Source organism: Podarcis raffonei, chromosome 6 (assembly GCF_027172205.1).
Source record: "Podarcis raffonei isolate rPodRaf1 chromosome 6, rPodRaf1.pri, whole genome shotgun sequence".
In the NCBI taxonomy this organism is placed as follows: domain Eukaryota; kingdom Metazoa; phylum Chordata; class Lepidosauria; order Squamata; family Lacertidae; genus Podarcis; species Podarcis raffonei.
In genome coordinates, this window is record NC_070607.1 from 44,871,752 (window position 1) to 44,898,002 (window position 26,251).

Sequence of the window (26,251 nt, forward strand, 5' to 3'; positions counted from 1 at the left end):
AGCTCACTTAGTGTGGCTCTACACATCATATCCGCCATCCATGGCATATTTCTCACCCCCCAGCCATGCCGTCTATTAAAACTAATTGTGTGATCCAATATCGTCATGCATAGAGTTTCAGCTGCAGCAGAAAATTACTGTATAATTTTGTTCCAATAAACAGTGCTTCAGGATCCATCTTCACATGGCTTTAATCAGAAATGTATCACGCCAGTTCCAAATGGGAGGGCTTTTCCTAAGTGTGCATTTTTAGTTCCTGCAAGAGATTAAAAATAACTTTCCCAAGCAATAAATTGAGCAAGACAGTAACAGGACTACAATCATAGTGAATTCTAGGCAATGAAATATTAATGCTACAATGTTAAGCTGGGGGGAAATCATACAAAATCATTTTGCAGAGCTCTGTAGATCAGATTAACTAACATTTTAACTACATTTTAATGGTCAGTGTTTTCACCCACTGTCCTGCTCATGTCTATGTGTACGTTTCTTATTAGGAGCATGGGATTTTCCACCCAAATACATAACAGCTTCCGGAATCAGAGAAAATGAGAGTATATACGGCCATAACTGACTAAAACAAGGACTCATGTGGAGAACAATGCAAGAGAGCTGCTCTGCTCACATTGGAGTTTTTTGCAGAAATAGAGAGGGGAACTTTTATTTCTAAGGAGACAGCATTTCCCAGTGGAAGTGAAGTGAAATAAAAACAGGTGGGAGGGAAGGGATGTTGACATTGCAGTTAGTGCTTGATCTTTGCATACCCCAAGGACCTACTCCAAGCGTGGGGAATCTTTGGTTTTCCAATGTACTATAGTTCCCATCACCTTTGGCCATTAGCCATGCTGACTGGGGCTGAGGGGAGTTGTAGTTTCTCAACCTGGCCAAAACTATCCAGCGGAAGGGCTTTACTTCAGGCAAGGAAATACACCAAAGTCAGACCCAGTTTAAAATTTCTGTATGCCGTGGCTTAATATACGCTGTATGAAAGCTTGCTTGGTAAACAGGGAATGTATTTATAGATTTGTTATATTTTTATCTCTTCCTTTCCCCAAAGCATCCATAGTAGCATAGACTGTCCCCCCCCCCCATTTATCTTTACAACAGACTTGTTAGGCTGAGATATGGAGATCAGCCCCAGTTAACCTTCAGAGAGCCTTATGGCCTAGCAGAGATTTGAACACAGGTCTCCCCAGTGAAACTCCAAAATGTCTGCGCAGCTCAATTTTGTAGAGCTGGGTCAAATCAAATGTTAACAGGACAAAACATAGTTGTAACTGAAATACAAATTATGAACCTTAACGTTGACGCTGCTCAATGTGCACTTTGGAACTTTAACTTTGCCTACTAATCAATCTGGATAGGGTATCTAGATTATAAACTGTGTCTGTGAATGATCTTGTCTTTTTACATATGTGATTACATGTGTGGTTTTATGATTGCAAGCCACTTGGTGGTCATGTTTTTGTTAGGAAGCAGATGTACATATGGCGTATTTAAGAAATGTTACGTTTACTGAAGGTCTGACCTAATTGGGTGCTTCTTCATAATTATAATGGAGCAGTAGTGACATCTCAAAGAAACCACATGGGGTTAGTTGTTGCTGTTGTTTCTGCACAACATCTAATGGCATAACTACAATATTGACTCAACACCTGCATTGTCTGACTTACACATCCCCTTTATATTGACAGACAACCAGTGCCGTTATTTAAGCCCTGGGTTCAAATGCTTCATGCTTCTGGTCTCAGTTTGTAACCTCACAGCTGTATTCTGATCTAAGTGACATTTCTGGGCACTCTTCAGTTTTTGCTCAATGTGTGAACCATGCATGTTTTTATAACATATGTAAATATATTTATGATTGGGCTCATAGTTGGCAGGAATTGCCAGCATGTGAGCTCCTCATCTCTCTAATGGATTCCTAAACTTTGCAAGGAGAACTCTTATCATTTGTAGATGTTAGATTATCTACAAATAGTCTGGTTATTCTGCTTGATTGGTGGTGGAGGGTTGCTCTAAGCAAGTCTAGTCTGTCTTTTGGTCCCTTCCAAATCTATAATTCCTTGAAAACAATTCTTTATTCAGTATGTGTCTAGTGCTGCCTCCAAAAGGACTTGTGCAGATTTTGATGGAGCAATTTTAGCATAATCAATCTTAATGGGCACAAGCTACATCCAGAAATATATTATAATAGGAAAGTGTCATCTCACTTTCAAAGTTATAAAACTTCCTCATGCAGTTTCAATTACCCAAGATCCTGCTCTGCTCATACTTAGTTAAAAGTGACACTAATAGCAGCACCGTAAATTAATCCAGTTGGGAAATCTGAGTTTGAATTACAGAAAAGCTGTGTCGTACATAAATCTTTGCCATTGTCTTCAATGTTCTATATAATGGTGAATTTTGGGGTTTGTGGAAATGGAATGTAGAGTGTATCTCAGCTGCAAGTGTCACCTTTCAGGAAACTATGTTAGCTGGCAGTGCTTTCGATGTAATTTAAAAATAAAACAATTTTATGAATAAGTGGACAAATTATGACCTTGTCCTCCGGAATGCCTTCACTGGGCCAATCCTATGGTCCTGAGCCCCAGAGGCAGTGATGCTTGTTGCTAGATTTGGCTTGCAGGCTACCTTACCATGTTGCCTTCTCCCAGTGTGTTAAATACTTTGAAAGGCTCCTAAATCCTGACCGAGTGAGCAGGCAGAGAGCCTGCCAACTCTGGTCACACACTCCAGCAGCCGACTTGTGTGTGCATGTTCCACTCTGCTCACACAACGTGTTTGAGTAGGCAGCAAGCAGGTGTCAGGTGAAGCAGTGAGCAAAGTAAGTGTTGGGAGGATAGAGAGCTGTGTGTGCCATGGGGCCTGCTCTGCACCACTGAAGCTGCAGCTACCTTGCTGCCTTCAGGTGTTGGGGAGGGCACTGCCCTGCTGCACATGTTGAAATATGATCCAGCTGCCCATTCAGTTGCCTTCTATATGTAGAATGTGGCGGTGGCAGGGGGTACTGACTATCCTTCACTTCAGGCAGCAAAAAGCCTTGCCCATTTCTGCCTGCAGCAGTGGGGCAGAAGAGACCCGTCCCCCTCCAAATATCTGGTTAGGTTGGCCTGACAGAACACACATTTCTGAAAGGCTGAGAAACAGGTGGGTAGATCTTGATGCATGGCACCTTATACTAAGAGATGAGAGCCTGAATCCCATGTGAGGGCACTTTGGATTTGAGTATCTTGAACCACGGAGCCTCATGCTGCAAGTCAATTTGCTGTTGAAACTTGGGAGAATTTTACAAGTAATTGACACACGTGTTTGTTTGTGTGTGTGTGTGTGTGTGTGTGTGTGTGTGTGTGTGTATGTAAGAGAAAGTTTCAGAAACACAAGCTTTTTTTGCGCCTAAAATAAGCTCTTTGTATCTCGCCGTAGATATTGTGTAAATTTGAAATGCTATAAGTAAAAAGAGCAGTTGCACAAAACTTGGTGGGGAGAGGCCTGTTAAAAAAGCTCTGCTCCGGATGCATTTCAAGAGCAAACAGTTCCCTCAAATTGTGTGTAATAAATAAACCAAACATCCGAAGGACACACAGTGTGCTTGCTTGTTCCTGCTCTAGAGTGCTTGGCACTTTCAGAAAATGCTTGCTCAGTGTTTGCCTTTGAATAATGAAACAAAAACCTGATGGTCAGCAAAGTGAAGTCATTAAGAATAAATCAGCTCTGTTTCCATCCAGAAACAGCTTAACGTTACACTTTGCAGTACACCATTGCACCCGTTCTCAGCTCTCATATTGATTCCCCCCCACCCCTCCACAGCAGTGAACATACAGAATCAGCAGGCTCTCTCCTGCACTCAGCCACATTAAAAAACAAAACAAAGAAGCCCTCCACATCTCCCCCATCTCCTGGCTTCCGGTATGTGTACGTGCAGCTATGACACCTGGTCCTGACCAATGCATAAACATGCACAAGGAAGGCAGGAGCTTGCTGATTCTGCATGTTCATTGTGGGGAAGATAAAATCAGCAGGGAGCAATGACCCGCATCCTTTCTGCAATGCACAGTTGTACAGAATCCCAGTAGAGATTAAAAAAAAAAATCTCGATTTATTTTTTTTGCCAAGTACACATTGAAACTGGAAGGTCTGAATCCATCTCTGAAATTAAAAACAACCTCTCCATATTTTAAAATTAGCTGAAGTCGGAGAAAAGCATCTGTTTCCCAGAAAAATGCTGCTTTGGCTTTTTAGATTGATATATTTTGTGGCATTTCTGAGAAAATTCCTATGTAGATTCTGCAGTGCCTAATTTCCATTCAGTCTAATTTTGTTTGCCATGACTGAAGACTAGTGGTAATTCCATTTGCATTTGAGATTTCTGATAGACATAATCCATTAGGGTTTCAAATGTTTGAAAAGAGTCTTTACTTTCACACCTCTCAGCCAGCAGTGTTTTAACAGCAAATGACAATTCCTCTATCACTCCTTTAATTAGACACTCCAAAAAGTGAGGAATAGCAGTAATGAATGTGAAAGTCCCACTATTAATAACTCAGCAACTAGCTGTATATTTAGACTTTTAAATCTTACTAAGTTAAAGATCAGTAACAAGTGCTTTTCACAGCCAATGGTTTCTTCAGATTCCCAAGTAAGCTGGCAGCCTGGTATCTATAAGTGTTATGCTGACACAAATGCCTTTTAGAACTTTGCTAGTTCATAAACTCCAGATTAATATGCGTTCTAGGGACTCAGCTACATTGGTAAAGAAAAAGTGCTTGATATGTCTTGTTTATGCATTATAACACTGTGACACCTGATGGTGCTGTGGAGTTCCGTTTTTGCTAACCCGATTTCTCATACAAAGTTTGCAACGCGTTTAACTGGAATGCTTCTTTGATGTGTCTAGATCCAGTCTAGGTTACAGATGGAGCTCAAAAATTTAGAGCTCTTTCCTGCAATACTCTGAAAATTTTGCCCATTAAAAAGTAAATCACCATACATATACTCAAATCTGCAACCAGATTATTTGACTAGTCATTTCAAATCAAGGAACCAAATTCATCCTTCCTTTGGTCTCTTTTCTCCCCAGTGTTCCAGACCTACAAATCTGTGTGACTTATCTGCTCTTCAGTCAAAAAGCACATCTATCTCTGTTTCTAAGCACTGTGTGGAATTGTTCCTCCTACACAACAATTTCAACAACTCATCCTTCCTACAATTCCCTGCCTTCTCCTCACTATTTTTTCCTTCCTTCTCCCTTGATTCTCCCATTTGGTTCCTGCTTCAAAATTCAAGTGTCTATGTTTGTCCCATTTCATTGACCTATTGTGTGATCTGGGCCCTTGCTCCTCAGGTACCTTCCTCCAAGCTTTCCAGGTATGTGTTTCCACACCTTTCTGCATCCTGCCCGTGTTGCCACATTTTTCCCAACAATGAATTGCCAGTCTTCTGTGTCCAGTTTTGCCAGCCAGACTGATATACATTGTTTGCTTCATAATTTCCAAAGGAACTGGAAATTCCTTCCTTCATAGAATCTGTTCTGCTTGCTGATGTTCTATGATGGAAACTTTCCCCTTGGCAGTTAAAATGTTTGTGAACATTTCGGGACACCAGAAATTCAGAGACTGGCTGGATGGGTTTTACATGGGACAACCAGCTTTGAGCCAATTATGCAGAAGATTAATTGTGTATCATAAAGAATTATGATGCAGCTGTGGATAAGAGGCAGGATCCTCCTGCTGCCATCAGTAGCTCAACATTATAGTGTGCTCCTGGCAACATATACGATGCTGGAGGACAAAGGATTACCGTGAACAATTAATTAAGGGAAAAGCAAATGAACTGTTCCATAATATTAATTCTCAGAGTCAGGGAAGCATAGTGCCCCCCCAAATAGAATGCATTACCAATATATTTCAAGATTCTTTCAAGGCCCATGCATCAGACAATATGGTTCAGTATGAATCTTCTAGGTTTAAGGTGGAAAACATTTGTCATATAAAAAAGAAGCTCACAGTGTTGTAAACACGCTGTGAGATCTCTCTTTAGCATTAATATCCATCTCTAGCAACCCAGAGAATCAAACAAACTTGCCATTGGCACTCCTCACTCACTCTTTTACCCGGTTGCTGCTACTGGTATCACCCTCCGTCTGGGTAGCAGGGCACCCGTCAGCTGAATGCCTCTGACTGCAGGAGGCTGCACTGCTTCCGTCTTTGTCACCTAATTGCTTTATTTCCCAGTTGGATGAGGAGGTGGACAGCAGTAGGAGATGGGCGTGCATGAGAGAAAGTGGGGCAAAAATGACATAGTATTTGATTGGCTGATACACTAGACAGGTTTGGGGGAGTCCTTTGTCAACATGTCCTCAGTAGGTCCCTTTCTTGTTTGTCACAGTGACAACTGCTCATTTGTTTGTCCTCTCCCAAAGGGCCCAATTTGCACCAGCATTCAAAGGGCAAGGCATGTAGAAGCTGTTTCTCCTGTTTCTCCTTGATGTCACTGTTGCTCCCTCCCTCAGAAAGGCTGATGAACTGGCAGCAGCATCAGGGGCAGCAGTCCAGGAGTTAGAAGTTGGCTGCCCTGCTGTGGACTGGGCCTCGGTAGGTGCCCAGTGATGCTGACCTCTGATAGCAGCACAGATGCTCGAGGCAAAGCTGGCAGTGTGTTCATAGCACAACAAGCTCTTCTTTTTTGTATTTCAGTTGTCTTCTGATACTTCTCTAAGCATAAAAAGTGTTTAAGCAGCAGCAGGTGGAACCACTATTCTAACTTCCTGGCAGGTGGGTTGCTTCCCACCTCTCCCTTTCAGCAGGCAACAAGGACCCACCTGCTTGGAGGTTAGCATACTGGCCCTACATCACCGCTCCCCCCCAGGAAGCTACGTCTGGCATCAGGTAACAACTTGAAGGAGCCAATGCTCCACCAGACAACTTTTGTGATATCCATCAGTTTGAGGACAATAAACTTCATTGTCAGTGCACAATATCAGGTTCTTATTGACTTGTGTATCCTACTTTGATTTCTCTGTCTGTTTATTTTACAAGATTTATCTACCACTTGATTGTAACAAGACCTTGGGGTGGTTTACAAAAAAGGAGGTGGGGACAATAAAAATTTCAGTAAAAGCAATTCTTTACAACATTTGAAGTGTAACAGTGTATGTCTTAGTACCCCACACTGGCAGCTGTTGCTTTGCCCATACCTTGAGAATCAGTCATTTGGTTGTTTTATCATGTCCGCTTGAAAATATACTGGAAATCTCTAACCTTTGAACTAACAGCACTCTTCCGACATGCTTGATACTTGAATGGCAATGTTCATGCCACACCATTGTGATTAAACCAACTGAAGGGTGTCATAAGGTTTTGATGCTAAGAATAGGCTCTAGCTGCTCTCAGTAAATTTCACTGTCTGCTTTTTTAAAAAAACAACTTCAGAATAGTTTGACTGAAGCTAAAGGGACTACCCAAGTAAGGAATCCACTCATCCTGGGGGCGCTCTCATTTGGTAGAGCACGATACTCTTCAGGGTCTTTGGTTCAAGCCCCACACTGGATGAAAGATTCCTGTATTGCAGGGGTTGGATTATAATCCTTGTGGCCCCTTCCAACTCTACAAATCTATGATTCTATGAATACCCATAAGATTATGTTGTCCCATATAGGCTTAGCTTTCATGTCTCACAGTGCTTCTTGAACGTGGGTCCCCAGTTGCCATTGCACTACAACCCCCACCATCCCTAGCTAGCAGGACCAGTGGCAGGGATGATGTCCAACAACAGCTGGGGACCCAAGTGTGAGAAACACTGCCAGCCTTCCCCCAGAAATAATCCTGCAAAAGCTCTTCACATTTGATACTTTGGTTCTATCACTTGTGCTATGCATGTATCCTGTAATGTGTGACCTAGTAAACATATTTTTCTTTTTCCAATTGTATATCGTGTGTACCTGCATGAGTTCCACTGCAGTCCTGTGTAGTGTGTACACATTGCGTAAACATGGAGGAAAAGCAGCAGGAAATCTTCTCATGTGTTACAAGATAGTTCACACAGTGAACCTGCTAACGTTTGAATATGTGAAGAGGCTCTGCGATTATTCTAGGGCAATGGACTTGTTGACGTCAATCTTCATTTGCTTAGGTGGCTTAGTTTGAGATGGATGCTATTCTTCTTCGTAATGGTGCTGGAGAGCTAGTACTATTTCATTAGCTAAATCAGCACAATGGCCCTGCATACAGGCCAACTTAGAGTAAGAACTCATCAATACTTGTCCCATGCCTAGAAAGCATGGGTCCAAGTGGTTTTCTGCTTGACCCACAGTTTCTAGGCACAGGTCTGAGTGGTTTTCCCCTTGCCTGTTCCTTTGCCATGGAGAACCCACTCTTTAGTGCTAAATTGGAGCGAATGTGAATCTGGAAGAAACCTGTATTACTGTTTGCTCCTATTGAGTGTTAAAGAGCAGTTTTCCCTGGGCGGAAGCAGTGGGACAAGAGGAAGTGTGGATGAGCCCTTAGCAGATATTTTTGACCAGAGTGGAAGGACAGAAGGCTGTTGAGTTGAAAACTAGGTCTAAGACTTTCTTTATTGAGTTTTTTAAATTGCACCTCCTATTTCTACTCAAGGCAGTTTACAATATGCAATTTAAATCCCATATATAAGCCAGAGAACACAGATGATGTTAAGAGTATAGGAGGAATAGAGAAGCATTAGTTAATCCTACATGGAAAAAGGTTTATGCATTTGCTTACTATTTTTGTGAGGTGTTCTGTTTATTGCTGCTTTGCATTTATTTTGAAGCTGTCTTAAATAGTCACCCACACCATTCATTTTTGAAAACAAAACAGGTGAGATCATGAAGTGTTTAGAATTATGCCTGTCTTGGGATATTTAATAAATTAAACCATATTTCCATACATACTTTCAAACTGGCTACAACTTGTATTAGCATCTAAAATTTTTGAAACACATAATTTCATTTTATTTTATGATGTCCTTTTGCTAAGCTCATAAAAACATACACATACATACATACGCATGCATAACCCTCATAATCTTATTTATAATAATGTTAGAGAAGTAATCTTTTGCTGGAATTCTGTTTATACCTCAAAAATTTCCCCTTTAATATTTTTCCACCCCCTCTTCTGTCAGCATTCCTAATCAAACAGTTGCTTCACTATATTTATTTCCTGTGCAGTCAGAGCAAATATAAGTCCAGGATGATTTGGCATTGTGCAAGAAACTGAAGTGTCTGATTCTGATTAATGATGCTATCCATCTCAGAAGATAGTAATTCTCTCCTTCAGAGCTTAAGGGGGTGGGGGTGGGGAATGAGAAAACCATAGAATTCATACTTCACTGTTTTTCTGGAGCATTTTTAGCATTTCATAAGCTGCCGGACTGTCACTGTGACTGTGCCTTTTGTGCTAGAATATTTGGTGGCCATTCCCCAATGTTACTCCGGTCACCAAGAGCAATGAAGAAAAAACGATTCCAGACAACCGTAATCAAGCCTCAAAATGTCTACAAAACTCCTAGAACAGTAAGAGGCCTTCTAACTGCATGCCACATAAACACCTATTATTGTTCCTTCTTCCCTGCTCTATTATTGTTCCATACTGTCTGCTTGGATTGGCAGAAACTCTCCAAGGTCTCAAGCAGGCGTCTTTCACAGCCTTCCTACCAGAGATTATGGAAACTGTATAAAGTCTTAGGATATTGAAACTAGAACTTAGGGCAGGGAGGAAAAAACCATGTACTCTACCATTTGGCTTCAACCCTTCCTGCATCTGATTGCAATTTTCCCCCTAAAGATTGCTGATGTGTCCAAGCCAAACCACATGACACACAGGCACTGGTGTCCGACCCATAGATTCAGTCTGTGTGGGCTATCTGCCTCTCCTCCTGATAGGAGCAGGAACGCATCGTCATAGCCACACAATTTGAAAACAGTGACCCTGGCCACCTCTGTTGCCAGTTCTGGTTATTCATAGTATTATAGAGTTAGGAGAGATATTGGGAGACCATCTCTTGCTTGAATATCTTCATCTGAGAGCTTCCCACCTCACAAAGCTGTTTGTCCCACTGCTTTATCAGTAGTCATTGCCAAAAGTTTCTCTTAAACAGCTTTAAACAAGGTGTTGGACACTTGGGCCCTCCAAATGCTGCTGAACTACAACTCCCATCAGCCTCAGCAAGCATGGCCAACATCAGGGGAGAGCTGTACTTCAGTGACATCTGGTGGGCCAAAGGTTCCCCATGCCAACTTTAAACAATCCGAGTTTCATGTACCCTAGGGATTGCCCTTTTCCATCTGGCCATTCTTCAATGTTACTTCAGTCAACTAACCTTTAAAATCTGGGGAGAGGGCAGCAAACAAAGAGGGGCAGTTTGGCAGGGACTTGAGATACGGACTTCTCTATTGTTCCACCACCATGCAAAACAGATTACCTGCTGAGATCTGTGAAAGTTATTGCCTGTTATTTGTAAAGCATTTCAGTTTAGGCATGCTGTTAAACTCAGTTTTAATTAACATGTTTGATTTTGGGTAGCTTCAGATTTATTATTTTTTTGGTATGTTGGGAGTTAAGTTTTTTTTCCCTTTTAAAGAAATTAGTTGAGTTAAAAATGCTACAGACTCTGTCCATGTTGTCAGCTCTGGACTGCTCACCAGTGGCATAGGCACACTGTTGTTGTTTAGGCTCTCTCCCCCATCCATGCTTCAGTTTGTGGTGTATGTGGACATGTATTTGCAGGTACTAGTCACACTTCCCATCATTTATCTCAAATGCAGAAAAGCAAAAGTAGATGCTCCCCCATTAACACATGGCAAAGTCTAGGAATATTAGAGACTGAATCCTATGTTCTTTAACCAGTCTAAAAGGCATGTTCAGGGATGAAAACAGAATCAAAATAACTAAAACAGTTCTAATGGAAGTGTCTTCACAGAAGACAAATGTTTCTAAAGCAGGTGTTTTTACAGCAACCTTCTTAAAAGTGTGGAGAATAGAACTCTTAGGCTCCACCAGAAATTTTAATTGTTCCAAGCTTGTAGCCTTGCCCACTGCACTGCGGAAGCTACTAGTCTGGCTGGATATTTTCATGTTTGTGTCTGGGGAACAAGCGGTTGTCTCTATGTCGCTCTAAGAATTTTATGATAGTGGTTATTTTAATTCATTTGGTTTCCTACGCTGCAGCTGAAAATGAGGTGTGGCATGCATAGGAAACTAAAACAAAGGTGGATTGCTGGAAATAGTCACCTTTTCTTGCAGCCAGGAGACAACAAGATCAAAACAGAAAGGGTGGAGAAAAGCAGGCCTGCTGTTCCCCAAAACTGTCATCTTTGGGGCTGCTGGCTACCACTATTGGCAAGCAGTGATTGAGGTTTAGTTTTGAAATGCATTGATTTACAGACAGTTCCACTGTTTTCTGGTCCAAACAGGCAGAGTAGGGAGTTGCATTTCTTTGAGGTAGCCTATCTCACTTGGGAAACAATTGCCCTTGAGAAAAATAAAAGCAAAACTTAAGCTTCACCCCCAGTGCTTGTGTAACCATAGAGCCCTGAAGCCAGTGTAGTTTTGCACTGTTTTATATTTAACTTCCCTAAGCGCCTAAAACTAAATGGAGCAAGTTCATGGCTGGCACATCACATTGAATTACCTGTTTGGTTTATCTGGTCAAAAGAGCAGCAGAAATCCCTCTGCACCATTTGAAGGAATCTGTCAGCATTTCCGTTATGAAAAGTCCTGCCTCTCCTGTGCTTTTAATTACTTTGAAAGAATTTACATCTGCATATAAATGCAGTTTAATATATAGCACAAGCACATTTTATTTCTAATAATGAAAAGGAACAGTTTTGCAAGCTCAGACTTATGTTTGTTGCAACCACATTCATTTGAATGCCCAGGGGTGAGGGATGGAAACCCAAAACACTTGGATAATCTATGGTTCTTCTCTCTCTCAGGAGGACCACTGAAAATGAGAATTCATTAAAATGTTGGCAAATATTTAAAATTCCCATTGACTAGCTCTGAGGGAGAGCTGCAGTAAAGACTGTCTAGGGGAACAAAAGAATATTTCAGACTAGTTTAAAATCAGTAGAGTAGTAACCATACAACTGTAAGATGTTGCAACACATCCAGTTTTATTTACATCAATGCTTACATTACTGAAACAGAATGTGAACTCAGCAGAGGTTAGTGTATCTTTATTAACATTTATGAGCAGTGCCATGGGCTGGTGTGGTTGGGCACGGGTTGAGACCCAAGTTCCTGACTGAGGGCCAGCACAAGAACCCTGCCCGGGGTGATGATCCTTTACAGCATGGCTGCCTGCATTCTGGTCCAGAGGAGGCAAATGAGTGACCAACAGAGCAAGCAAGGCATGTGTTGCTAGGGATGATGGGAGTTGTAGTCCAAAACATCAGGAGAGCACCAGATTGGCAAAGGTTGAACTACACCATGCCATTATTCATATAACTGTCTTGGCCTAGGAATACAATAAAGACACATTTTTGATACCTGTGCAAATGTTCCTAGACCAAGGTCATCGCCAATGATCAGCCAACTGTTGCTGAGCAGGAGGCATTTCAGGTACCACCAAACAGCTGATCGGTGGTGCCTGCAAACCCAGCCAAGTGGCACTTTTATGCTGCCCTATACGGGCAATTAAGTGTGGTTGGGCCAAAATGGTCTGACGGGACCAGTTAAGCTTGTGGGTCAGAGATTCCCCACTACTGCTTTAAAATAAACATCCACAATTAAAAAGTACAACAATCCCATTAAAACAGTATAATCATTAAAACAGTTAATTAAAGCAGTTTCAAGTCATGAGATCAGTAGAATGGAGTTACAAGAGCCCCCGCTTAAGGGTGTTGAATTTTTTAACTTTTCAAATTCCGAAAATGAGGATCGCTAAAAAGTTGTAACATGATTTGAGAATCCGAAACATATATTGGTTAAATGGATATAATTTACTTTTGCTTGTAAGCAAAATGTGTGTAAAATTGCATAGAAATAATTTAAAATGATTTCCAAGTAATTGCTGTTATATTATATATATTAATATTTGTTATTGTTATTCAGCATTACCTGAGGTTTTCATAAGGTAAAATTAAACTTCTTTGCTTGTCTCAAAGCAGTTTATGTGCTTTTTTATCCAACGTAGACTTACCAAGATAAATGTCCAATCACAAAAACAGCAAATGTGACTTCATCACACCCAGAAACATATTTTGAAGACCGCCTCACTGAAATTTGCAAAAAAAAAAAAAAGTTCCAGCCTTTAAAATCACACCCCCTACCTGCAAGAACTAAATCTCCCTCCCCCACTATTGCATTGCATCCTGTCATGCTGTTAATCTGACCTTGGCGGGGGGGGGGGGGGGAGGAGGAAAGTAGTGGAGGCAGGTTGAGGGCAATTTCCCCTTGCAAACTGAGCCCATCCAAGGGCAGTCTCAGCAGCAATACCCATATTTCTCCTACCGTATTACCTGTTTTTATGCAGCCAAAATGGTACTCTCCATGCAAAATAGGAAACAAACAGGCCTGGGGAGACCACAATGTTTGCAGAGCTGCAGATGTAGGAGGGACTTCCACCAAATAGTGCAAAATGGACTGATCATACTAAATGGGCAAAGAATGCAGACTTATTGGAAGGAACAGAAAATGGAGTGGGTGGAAATATTCAGAAGCACCCTGCCTTCTACTGTGGAATCAGGGTTAGTAGCCATTGGTAGCCCTGTGCTCCATCAATTTGTCTAATCCTCTTGTAAAGCCATCCAAGTTGGTGACCATCATGCCCCTAGTTTAACTATACATTGTGTGGAAGTACTTTCTTTTGCCTGTACAGTCTCCCAACATTCAGCTTCATTGGTGGTCCATGAATTCTAGTGCTATAAGCATTCTCTCCATCTACTTTCCCTATACCATATATTACCATCTCTCTTACTTGCTTTTTCTCTGAACCTAAAAGCTCTAAAACAGCGGTTCTCAACCTGTGGGTCCCCAGATGTTGTTGGACTACAACTCCCATCTTCCCTGAGCTTTGGCCTTGTTAGCTAGGGGTGATGGGAGCTGTAGTTCAACATCTGGGGACCCACAGGTTAAGAAAGGCAGCTCTAAAGGCTGTTAACAGTCCCATTTAGTGGCGTAGTGTGGGAAGGGCCCTGGGTGCACAATCGGGGGGGGGGGGCACGAACCAGGAACAACCCAAGACCCCCCTCGCACCCTGCTGGCAGCGGGGGCTGCAGATCACCCTCTGTGTGTCCTCCCATGCCTGAAACGCCCAGCTGCTGCTTCCCCTTCCCAGGGTCAATCCTGATTCGGGGCAGAGTGGCTGCAGCACCCGGTTGCAACTCAAAAGCGACTGTGGCGCGCCCGGCTGAGGCTCCTCCTTCCCTGGGGGCGGAGAGCGGCTGCCACACACTCTCCTGGACTGGGTGCACCCCTGCCCAGGTGCCACAGCAAGCTCCCTCTGTGCCCCTTCCCCCAACCCGGGCACTATTTAGATATGTTCTGCCACTGGTCCCAATGAGCATTCTGGCAGCCCTTTTCTGACCCCATCCCAACCCTACAATATCCTTTTTGAGGTGAGGTGACCAGAACTGTTCATATAGCATTCCAAATGCAGTCACGCCATAGATTTGCATAATAGCATTATATTGGTGGTCTTATTTTCCACTCTTTTCCTAATGGTCCCTAGCACTGAATTTTCCTTTTCCACAGCTGCCACGCATGGGGCAACATCTTCATTGAGCGATCCACTACGACTCCAAGTTGCTGTTCCTAGTCAGTCACCGCCAGTTCAGACCCCATGAATGTAGATGTGAAATTAAAATTATTTTTGCCCTGACATGCATTACTTTACTTTTACATACATTTAATTGCACTTGCCAATTTATTGCCCAGCAATTTACTGCCCAGTTTGGAGAAGCCCCTTTGGAGCTCTTCACAATCTCTTGTTTAAGCCACCTTGAACACTTTATGAACAAGTTAAAAATCACAGGTCTTAATACTTACCTTGGGAGAATCCCCTTTCTACATCCCTGTTGGAAGAATTGTCCATTCGTTCCTATTCTCTGCTTCCTGTTTACTTAACCGGTTCCTGATCCACAAGATGATCTCTCCTCTTATTCCTTAACTTACTTGGGAGTCTTTGAGGAGGTACCTAGTTGAAAGATTTTTGAAAGTCCTAGTGTACTATGTCAGCTGGATCACGTCTGCTTGCTGACACTATTGAAGAACTCTGAACAGATCTGTGAGACAGGATTTACAATTTCCACATCTGCCAAATTTTCAGAGACAATCTCAACTTTAAAATTTGACAAGATGTTTCATTGATGATGTCTAATCCAGCTTAAATTGGTCTAATAGGCACAGGTACGGAAATTAAATGATACCCAGGTAACACTCAGAAGAATGGCTTAAAAATGACAACTTGGTTTTATGGTAAATAACTTTATTACTTTCTTGACTCTTCCTTACATTGCTGGGCTAATCATAGACTTAATATGTTTGAAAGCTTTGGCAAAAGCAAGGCAGTACAATCAGAAGCTGAAGCAAGAATTTTGCATATGGAAAATTAGCATCAAGTGCAAATGTTCTTGCAACAGAACCAGTATATGAAAAACCACTGTGAGAATGACTCACTGATGGACACATTTGTTGTTGTTTTCATGATCTTTTGCAATGTGTTTGCTGGTTTCCACAGCCTTGTTTAAATTCAAGCAAAGACCTTTTTGCACCAGCTCTGTAGGATTTCATTTGCGAGTTGTACATTTAATTCTCCACAGCAGATGGTGTTGAGTGGGTGAAGTGCTGTATATTTGCGACAGATTCCTTATCCTACAAAATTAATTAAGTGCTTCATACTGAGACTTAAAATCAGAATTGTATTATTTGTTAAAAGCTAATTCATGCTTGTGGTTTTTAAGGATGTACACAACACAAGATTTGGTGTTTCGAGTATTTCCTTTAATTAGTCAGTAAATGCAGCCATGTCTTCTAGACTGAAATGCTACTGCTGTTGTAAATTTGAAATTCACTTGTAAATAAGTGTCATATTTTTGGCTGGAGTATTAGTTTTTCCAGATGTTGCTATGCAGAAGGTTGCTAAGGAAATCAATCAGTGTTCAATTATACGCAGCACAATGGAGCTCTCAGAATGCTTGTTTTCCACAAGCTTCCATATCCTACAGAGTTCTTTGAAATAAGAAATGAAAATGTAAAAATATAACTTCTTGCTTTTTACAGAGAACTTACCGTAAGTCTGCTTGAAAATGTTTGGAAACGGTCAATACCAAATACATGGTTAAAGAGCACCACCATACTATTAGGCAAACAGGCAACTCATCTAGCCAAATGTATTGCCTACAATAGTGACAAATACCGAATCTCAGAAAAAGTTTAGGAACATGAAAAAGTAGCAGGATTTAGTTTTCATCACCCATTCTAATCTCTCCTCGTCCTTAAACATTAGCAAGACATCCTTATGCTCAAGATGTGACTATAGTAATCTTGGCTAACCATTCTTGGGAAATACACACACACACACACACACAATCTGGGTGCAGAGCTTCATATTAAATATACATTTTGGACAATCCTGCTCTAATAACTGAAGTAAATTATAGGCACTCACATTACTGCAAATATTTATTATAAATGTAGCAATTTATGTCAGAAATAGAGCACCAAAAGCTGACATCAGGGCCCTTAGATGAAACGGGTAGGCAGGAAGCACTGAATGAAGACAGGGAAGAGCTGATTGCAGAAAAACTGGTGGATGTGAAGTACTCTTATATTCACTGCAGAAGTTGTTGGAAGGATGCCCATATCCAAACTATTTTTTTTTTCCTGGTAGTGCAACTGAAGTTGTGTATCAAATACAAGTGACAGGATGAAATATCTGACAAGTTAACAGTATCCATTTTCTAGAGCTCTGTGGTCATGCAGATGTTGTTATTGAACTATGAACATACCTATGCATCATCACAATTAAAATCAGTCTCCTTACCTAAGGAAAGTGTCAGCTCCAGGCTGTGGCAAGAGCAGGTATCAACAGAAATCCAGCAAAGGTGAAGTCTAGAGTAGGCTAGTTATCACAAAGGAGTCAGCCTACATGAATTATTGACAGCTCAGTCATAGTAGTCATCAGAGAGCAATACCTAGTTTTGTTCCGATGCAATGGAAACTGGGACCACCAAGCAGCACTGATTAGACTGGAAGTAAGCAAGGTTGGGAAGTAAAAGAGAATAGTGAAGGGTACTTGTTCTCTGTCACATTTCTGTATCTAATGCTTGAAACTTCTAGACACTGAGGGTCAACAGGAAACAGTGAGTTTTCATGAGAGTAGCCAGATTTGATGTTCCCTCAGGAGGTTGTCTTCAGTGAAAGGTATCTTTGCCTCTTGAGCAACTATTGTAGCAATTCTTTTTTTTAAAAGATCTGAGAATGAGAGAAAGCTGACTAGAATCAGGGATTCCAGTAGTCATAGTCCAGAGGGCACACAATTATGTCTTCTTCATAAGGAAAAAAGATCAATATTTGGGGACAATATTGCAGTTCCCAACCTCTGGTGGACTTGTTTCCACTAATTAGCACCCATAAAATACAGTGGTACCTCGGGTTACATACGCTTCGTTACAGACTCCGCTAACCCAGAAATAGTACTTCAGGTTAAGAACTTTGCTTCAGGATGAGAACAGAAATCGTGCTCTGGCGGCGCGGCAGCAGCGGGAGGCCCCATTAGCTAAAGTGGTGCTTCAGCTTAAGAACAGTTTCAGGTTAAGAACGGACCTCCGGAACGAATCAAGTACTTTATCCATGTACAGTGGTACCTCAGGTTAAGAGTTTCTATATTCCACTCTCCCTGGAATACAAGCAACCTCCTTTCCACACATAATCCACAATCATCATTTGATCAGTGATCTACAATGCACACATAAAGTAACTTGATGCTCTTGCAATGTTATAATGAATACTCAAATTTATTTAAGACGGCCGTAAGCTGCAAAAACTCATCCCACAGCATGAAACTAATTATTGTCACCACTGTTAATCTCTTGCAAAAAAAGAGAAATATTTGTTATTAGTAAAAGTCCTGTATAACTGCACACCATCAAGCAGATAGCTGATATATTATTCCAAAGCTTGGCCATGAAGAGCAGTGCTGCAGTTTTATGTATTTCCAATTAGCAACAGAACCTGGAGAAAAGATAAATGTGGAGCAAATTTTTGTATTTATGAGATTCATATAAACCTCTAGGAGGCTGTCCGGGCTATAAACAAAGTGGAGAAATCTGTTTAAACTCCAAATGAATGTCAAAATATTGTGGTACTCTTTAAAGCAGAGAAGGGGAACCTGTGATACTCCATGTTGCTAGACTCCAACTTCAGTCGCCCCCGACAGTTGGTCAACTGATAGAAGTGGGAGTCCAAGCGTACTTTGAGGGCCATAGGTCTCTCATCTCTGCTCTAAAGGTATCCATGGGAAAGTGCTGAAATCTAGGACAACCTAGAGGATCATAATTCAGCAGACACTACTGCTATGCAAGTTCCAGTAGGGTTTAGAAGTATGAGGGAAATGAACTGATTTCACGCAGCCACAGTGTCCAATTATTTATGCGCATTAAGTAAAGGTAAAGGTACCCCTGCCTGTACGGGCCAGTCGTGTCCGACTCTAGGGTTGTGCGCCCATCTCACTTAAGAGGCCAGGGGCCAGCGCTGTCCGGAGACACTTCAAAGGTTGCTCAAGACAGTACTGTAGCAGAGATGCTGAACAGAGCGATTTCCCTCTGGACTCCAGATGCTTACAAAATATACAAACACTCGGGGATTCAAAATGGATGGCCAACTGGCAAATGGTCATTTAAACTATTTCATGCTATTTGAAGTGATTCATTGCTTCTTTATACAGGTTGGAGATTATCACTGAACTGTTAAGACGACTACATCATTTGAAACAGGAGTTCCAGGCGTTCTGGCGTTCCAGATTAAACTTGCTTTGGCTTGTTTGTTTTCTAGATCCCTCTACCAGTTTCTGTATACTAGAGCCAATGCATCTTGTGTGTATGGCCACTTAACCAAGGATACAAGGCAGGTGAGTCAAAAGTCTAAACGTTACCAAGTGCTCTTGATTCTTTCTAAAGAATTCTTTCTTGATTCTATCTGAAGAAGTGTGCATAGACACAAAAGCTCATACCAATAACAAACTTAGTTGGTCTCTAAGGTGCTACTGGAAGGAATTTTTTTATTTTGTTTTGATTCTTTCAGTAAGCTTAGAGACTGATTCACTCTTGAAATTCTAATTCCAGGCCATTTAAGGTGCTGTGATTATAGGTTGGTTGATCACTTAAGTGAGTTCTCTGATGCCATTCAAATCACCAGGTTTACTAAATCCTGTGAAATTGTTATCAGCAACATCTTCATTGAGCTATCCACTACAACTCCCAAGTTGTTGTTCCTAGTCAGTCAGTCAGTCAGTTATCAGATTTATGTTGTGGTTTCTCATTGTCAGGATATATACAAAGGAGGTAATAATCATCAGGGGCTCAGCCTGCATTCCCTTCAGCTTTGACGAAAAGAGAGAACTGCAGGAAAACCAGTGAGGTGGAAAAGAAGCCATTCAAGAGGCCCAAGTGGATCATGGATACTCTCTGATCCCTACAAACACTTAAAGGTTAGGAACAAGATTTGGCTGCTATGATTCCATTTTCACTGTTGTCCCTCCCACATTTTATTTTCCAGCTGCCACACAGTATATTTGTTTCTTCTGACTGGATTATTCAGTGGCACTCTCTCCAAAACTGTGATTACTAAGTAGGAAGTACTATTTTTCTATTCTGCACTAGCAATATAGTTAATCATTAACAAAAGCCATGAGAAATGCCTTTCACTGCTAGGGCTTCTATGGTTATGACCCGCCCTTTGCAGACAAGCATCACTCAGACAATAAACACCTACAGCTACATCATCACAGCTCCTGAGGAACAGACACTGTTCCACCTTATCCCAAAGAGAATCTGGTTTTGGTTGGCAGCTTATAATTATGAGACAAAAATGTATACATTCTAGATGAGGAAGAGAGACTTGGGCATTATGTAGGAAACTGGCTCTCTTTTAATTCCTATAAAAACATCCCTGGAACTATTTGTCTACAATTTGGGAGGCTAAGGCCACTCTGGAGAGACTTCCCTGTACCTGTAAATTTCATTCACTTTTTTTTAAAAAATGGTAAATTTGTTTAGATGTTTTTAGATTCTTGCATTACAGTTAAGGGGAAAACACACAACTTTGTTTTATACAGAATGGTTTGGATCTCAAAACACAGATTGAAGCAGAGCAAGTACAGAAACAGACAGATTCAAGGCAAATCTTAGTGCCTGCATACACCACTAGAAAGTGCATTGTTAACTGCATGCATGGAAAAGTTATAAGGGCTGGAAAGATGAAACCAGAATTTAAAAAATGGGATCTACAGGATTAAAAACTATTAAGATATATGGATGAAGCTGTGGTTATGAAAACAGCTGAACACTTTTAAAAATATGGCAAGTCCATAGCCATTCTACACACTTTCATTTATTGTCTGGACAATTTAAATACAAATAATTCAAACACAACAAGGTTATGAAAAAAAACATTTACAATACTTTCCCTCAGAAATGATCTAAACTAGCAAGTTAAACATGAAGTAATACATTATAACTAAAATATACAACTGCCTGGTCCTAAGAAAGATTTTTTTATTTTAAATTTCAGATAGTAAAACACATTGTAGAGAAAAGATTCTGACATGCCTTCCCCACTAATGCTTAGAAATTGCATCAAAACTTTCCCAGCAAACTGCGCTCATTCACAGCAGATGGTGTAGAAAGGTTTTCCCCAAACATTGAATGAGGGCATTTTCTGTTTTTTTGTTTTGTTTTGTTTGAAATTTAAAATCATTTCAAAATGTACATGAACTGATGACATTTAGGATGCACAGCCTTTGCTGTTAAATTATTCTTGTACTACAAAATGTTTGCTGCTTCAGTGTGGAAAATAAATAAATGAAATAAAACCAGTATGTAGTTTACATGCAGTTAGTGGGTATAAGCATGGGGCGGGGAGGGGGGGGGGAATGCACAAAATAAGCACAAGTTATAAAGAACCATAACGTTTTATTACCATTAAGACTAAACTGGTATTGAAAAAATTGTATATAACAAGACAAGAAAAGCAATAGCAAATTTAACTATCAACTAGATTATGCATAGCGAGTAACTGTTTCTAGTACTCAGGGAAGAGCATGACCTTTTTTTTCTTTTAAATATATAACCATACAAAGCACAAACATACGAAAAGGATCAGTGCACTGAACATGGGAGAGGACTCCCTCAGTCATTTTGTTCCCTTAGCTCTGTTTTCCCCAATCTGAATTACATTAAAATAAAGACCCAGTTGTTGTTGTTGTTTTCTACTGTGCAGTAAGAAAAAAAAATAATATTCACGACAAACATGACAATATATCAAACAATATTTCTACACAGATTACCTTGATACCTCTTGCCACTTAAGTATCATTAAGAAAACATTTTAAGACATATACAAACGAAACTAGCAAAGTGTTACAACTTAGAATAAGTTAACTAAAAGGAAAAAAATAACTTCTTTTTATATATATATATATATATTTATATTATATATACACATACACACACAACAAAATGACACAATAATATGCTTCTTCCCATAGTTTAAGTAAACAAATAAGTAGACTAGCCAAACTAGCAATATTTGATTTTGGCATATGCGTCACATCAGCAATTAAATAAATAAGTGTTTCAAGCAACGTAAAGAGTGTTTCAAATGTGCCAACACAGCCCAATTTATATCAGTATGGGCTAGAAAGTGAATCTGAAAATTCTTAACAAATTTAAAGCAAATGTACTTTTTCCCCTCTAAACACATTACATTTAACTATGATACTAAGATATGTAAATAATTTTGTAGCACCTACTGCTCAAAGAAAGGAACTTTTTGATTAAAATTAATTTTTTTCCAAAACTTTTGTTCTGCTGATATCCCATACTGATGACTTAAAGAAAAACCATCCTGCAACTCATCTCCTTGCTTTTGGGTTTTGACTGTGGGTAACTGTGTGCCTGGGAAGAACACTCTCCCGTTCTGTATTTAATATTTTTATTACATGCTATGAAAAGATACGAAGATCATCTGTTTGTAGCCCATCCTTCAAAAAACAATCTACTTAATCCAGTTTAAAACACACATCTTGATCTCTAAAAAGTTACCAGTGCAGTATGAACATGACAAAGTTGTCAATTTCCCCTAAATTAGCCAGTCAAAATATTTTTTTTTCTCAAATCCAGATTCTCTTGTAAAAATTCTTTATATTTTATAAAAATAGATTTTTCTTGAAACCCATTTTCAGCAAAGAGACCACCTCTTTGGCAACATTGTTAATGTTATTTAAACTGTTATGTCATCAGGTATCCCCCCCTTTTACCCTATCCCTAACAGAAGACTGTTTAGTTCACATGATATAAAATAAAAAAGGAAAAATAAAAAAGTTGCAAAATTATGTTTCTCTTTTTTTTTCATTTTGCAATTTTTATTGTTCCTCTTTAATTTATGTTGGGGGTTTACCAATCTGATTGGATCAAACATTTTGGAAAAAAAAGAGAGCAAAATCTGCTAATCCCATTAGTCTGTAAAAATGGTTTTAGATTTTTTTCATTTATTTATTTATTTTTCAAATGAGTGAATGGTCATCTTAAAAAGACCCACCTTCAAGGAAGGTAGTAAAACTAGCTGGCCGGGTAAAAATCCCTGCACATTGTTATCTATGTATATTATATTCAACAACGACAGCTATGAAAGAACATTCAATGCATCAAAGGTTTTTTGTGTTTTTTTTCTAAGCATTATAAAATCCTTTCCTGTTCACAGGATATCAACGTTTTAATACTTAGGCAACACTGGCTTATAAAAGTCCATGGTTGAGTATAAGCCTTGAAAGTTTTTTGTTTGTTTGTTCGTATATATATTTATATATATATATATTTATAATAATTATTAAGGATATGAAATTCAGGATTTATGGGTTTTATTGGTTTTAAAGGAAACTTGCAATACTCTGTCTCCTAAGCGATATCCGTTAAGGCTGGCAATTGCCATGGCAGCTTCATCGTAGTTGGTCATGGTGACAAAGCCAAATCCCTTGCACTTGTTGGTGTTGAAGTCGCGAATCACCTTGACGTTATTGACTGCCCCAAAGGGGCCAAAGAGCTGCCACAAGACACTTTCGTCGGAGTCAGGGGACAAGTTGTAGACAAAGATGCACCACCCAGTCCCAGTGTGGCCAGGGATGTTCATTCCTACAAGGCTCGTCATCCCATCAATTGTGATCGGAGAAAACCTATCAGATTAACAAAGACAAAAGACAAAAAAAGAGAGGAGGGCTAATCTACAGATCAGTTTTCAAGCATACGTTACATAAAACCAAGACCAAGAAAAGAAAAAGAGCCTGTTAAATTCTCTGCAGTGAAGAACGCACATTCAGCACACGGCGTAACGTTTGGTTTAAAATGCACTACTAAATGCCTCTGAAACAACAGCTGCTGAACTCAATATAAGGAACTGAAATTGAGTGTGTATTAGTGGTTCCCTTGGAGAACTTGGCTGCACCCTGCAATCAAATGAAGTCTCCTTTATGTTGTGATCTAGTACATGTAGAGTAGGTTGTAGCTACTACCTTTATTGCCTGATGAAAGCTTAATTGGTTTGATCAAAGGTATCTAAAGGGCTGCCACATGGCAGATGGAGCAAGCTTGTTTCCTCCTGCTCCAGAGGCTGGGACCCAAAGCAATGGCTTCAAGTTACAAGAAAGAAGATTCTGACTAAACATCAGGAAAAACTTTCTGACAGTAACAGCTGTTCAACGGTGGAACTAACTCCTTCGGAAGGCAGTGGACTCTCCTTCCTTGGAGATTTTTAAGCCGAGGTTGGATGGCCATCTGTTATGGATACTTTAGATGAGATTCCTGCATTGCAGACTTCTAGACAAAATGACCCTCGGGGTCCCTTCCAACTCTACAATTCTATTGTATTCACACAGGCACCAGTGAATTACCAAGTACCTTTATTTGAAACTACTGAGACCCTAGAAAAAGCATTGCTATCCTGTCTAAGATGTTGTGTGCAATATGAATGTGTATTACATGTGTGAGTTCTGTCTCTTTACATAGATATATTTAAATCTGTGTGCGGCTAGCTTAGCTGAACCACAACTGTTGACCCCCACAGAGGGCAGCAAGCACTTTTGTTTTCTGTAATTTACTAGACTTATTACTTGCTATACTATTAACATGACAAGTTATGAAAACTAAAGACTGCTTCATGCAAATCTTTGTCCTACATGGATATAATATCTAGGTCCTGGTAGTCAGCAGGACACCCTCCAATTGTTGTGGACTCTAGTATTTGGGAGGCCCAGCCATGGTGGTGAATGGTCAGGGATGATGGGAGTTTTAGTTCACATTAGCACCCTGATCTAGATGGATTCCAGTGTCCAGAAACTATATGGTAGCTGCTTAAAAACTTACCACATGGTCACCTGAAATCACATGGGGAGGTAGTATTCAGTAGCATGCAATTTAAGCCGATTTTAACTGGTGCGCCACAACCACCCCAGAAATCAAGGGAAGCGGGGAGGTAAAAAGGAACAAAGTTTAACGCTGAGATTATTCAAGCAAAACTGCTTAACCGCCCTAGTTTAAGTTCATCCTTTCAAGCACCAGGTGGTAAGTTCTGAAGTGACCACTCTCAACTGAATCTGTGCAGGAAAAATAGGTACTGTTACAGTGGTACCCCGCAAGACGAACGCCTCGGAAGACGAAAAACTCGCTAGACGAAGGAGTTTTTTGTTTTCTTAGCCGCTTCGCAAGACGCATTTCCCTATGGGCTTGCTTCGCAAAATGAAGCTTGCCCCGCAAGCTCTGGGGATAGCAGGGGAAGCGCAGCGCGTCTTCCCCGCTGTCCCCAGACCTCTTTTGAAGCAAGAAGCGGCGGGGAGAAGATCGCTTCTCCCCGTTGCCGCCCCCTTGGTTCAAAAGGGGTCCGGACCCATTTAAAGCAAGGGGCGGCGGGGAGAAGATTGCTTCTCCCCGTTGCCTGCCCCGCAATCTCCGGGGACAGAGGGGAAGGCGCGCGCCTTCCCCTCTGTCCCCGGACCCCTTTTGAACCAAGGGGCGGCAACGGGGAGAAGCGATTCTCCCCGCTGCCCATTCCCTTGCTTTAAAACAGGTCCGGGGACAGAGGGGAAGGCGCGCGGCGCTTCCCCTCTGTCCCCGGACAGTCTCCATAGGAACGCATTGATTGATTTTCAATGCATTCCTATGGGAAACCGTGCTTCGCAAGACGAAAAACTCGCAAGAAGAAAAAACTTGCGGAACGAATTAATTTCGTCTTGCGAGGCACCACTGTACTTCTAAAGTGCAGCAGGAATGTTTTTTACCCTGCCAGGAGTACAATGATCAGAAAGACTTGGGGAATGTATAAAACAGCTGAAAATCTCTAGATGTTGGGGAGCATGGCTGCCCCACCCTGTGTGATTTCATAAGGCAGACCAAGTGCTGGTTCAAAGCTACAATCCAGAAATATTGCGTGTGTGTGGTTGCACCTACACTGTGCGTATTGACATGCAGCATGAAATATTATACCTGCAGTCTGTGGGTGGCATCTATATTTCTGATACCTACACCCTGTAATAAAAAGCTAGACCCCAACCCACCTCACACTGTCCTTTTAAGAAAATATCTGCACCCAGAAATTTTCATGTCATTAACTAGGAGAGATCAATTCACATCCAAAGGAAGTCAAAATTTTATGTTATTTATGCCCCCCTCCGTTTTATTGTTGTCCTGATGTATCAATAAAATCTATTTTTTGAAAAAGCAAAAGCACATCCAAAGCATCTCCCTCCTTGGGCATGTCCCCTCCTGTGTCTGCCATCTGGAGGAGAATGGCCCCATTCACACCTCGCAGGAATGTTGGCAAATGCTAATGATCAAATTCTCTTCTGTGGATGTGACAAATGTGGTGTCAAGGAGAGGGGGCTTCCCCACTGGTGAATTTCTGTCCTACTTGGAAATCCACAGAGTGCCTTGCAGCCCACCCCATCTCAAAGACTGGAGTGGGTGGGCCTGTTTTGTCACACCCTACTTTTTCAACATGGATGGATCACAATTGGACATGTGTGC

General features: G+C 40.9%; 1 protein-coding gene and 1 long non-coding RNA gene across 9 annotated transcripts in view; one reads left to right on the forward strand and one right to left on the reverse strand.

Moving 5' to 3' along the window:
• Window positions 1-20,535, forward strand: part of LOC128415793 (uncharacterized) — a 93,736-nt gene extending 73,201 nt beyond the window's left edge. For both annotated transcript variants that reach the window (XR_008331068.1, XR_008331069.1), the window contains 2 exons: window positions 18,907-19,089; window positions 19,737-20,535. This is a non-coding gene — a long non-coding RNA (uncharacterized LOC128415793). The remainder of the gene's footprint in view (window positions 1-18,906; window positions 19,090-19,736) is intronic.
• A 2,045-nt stretch (window positions 20,536-22,580) lies between these two features.
• Window positions 22,581-26,251, reverse strand: part of ELAVL4 (ELAV like RNA binding protein 4) — a 99,427-nt gene continuing 95,756 nt past the window's right edge. For all 7 annotated transcript variants that reach the window (XM_053392484.1, XM_053392487.1, XM_053392485.1 and 4 more), the window contains one exon: window positions 22,581-23,409. In XM_053392484.1, coding sequence (XP_053248459.1) covers window positions 23,082-23,409 — 328 coding nt within the window. In that variant the 3' untranslated portion in view covers window positions 22,581-23,081. The remainder of the gene's footprint in view (window positions 23,410-26,251) is intronic.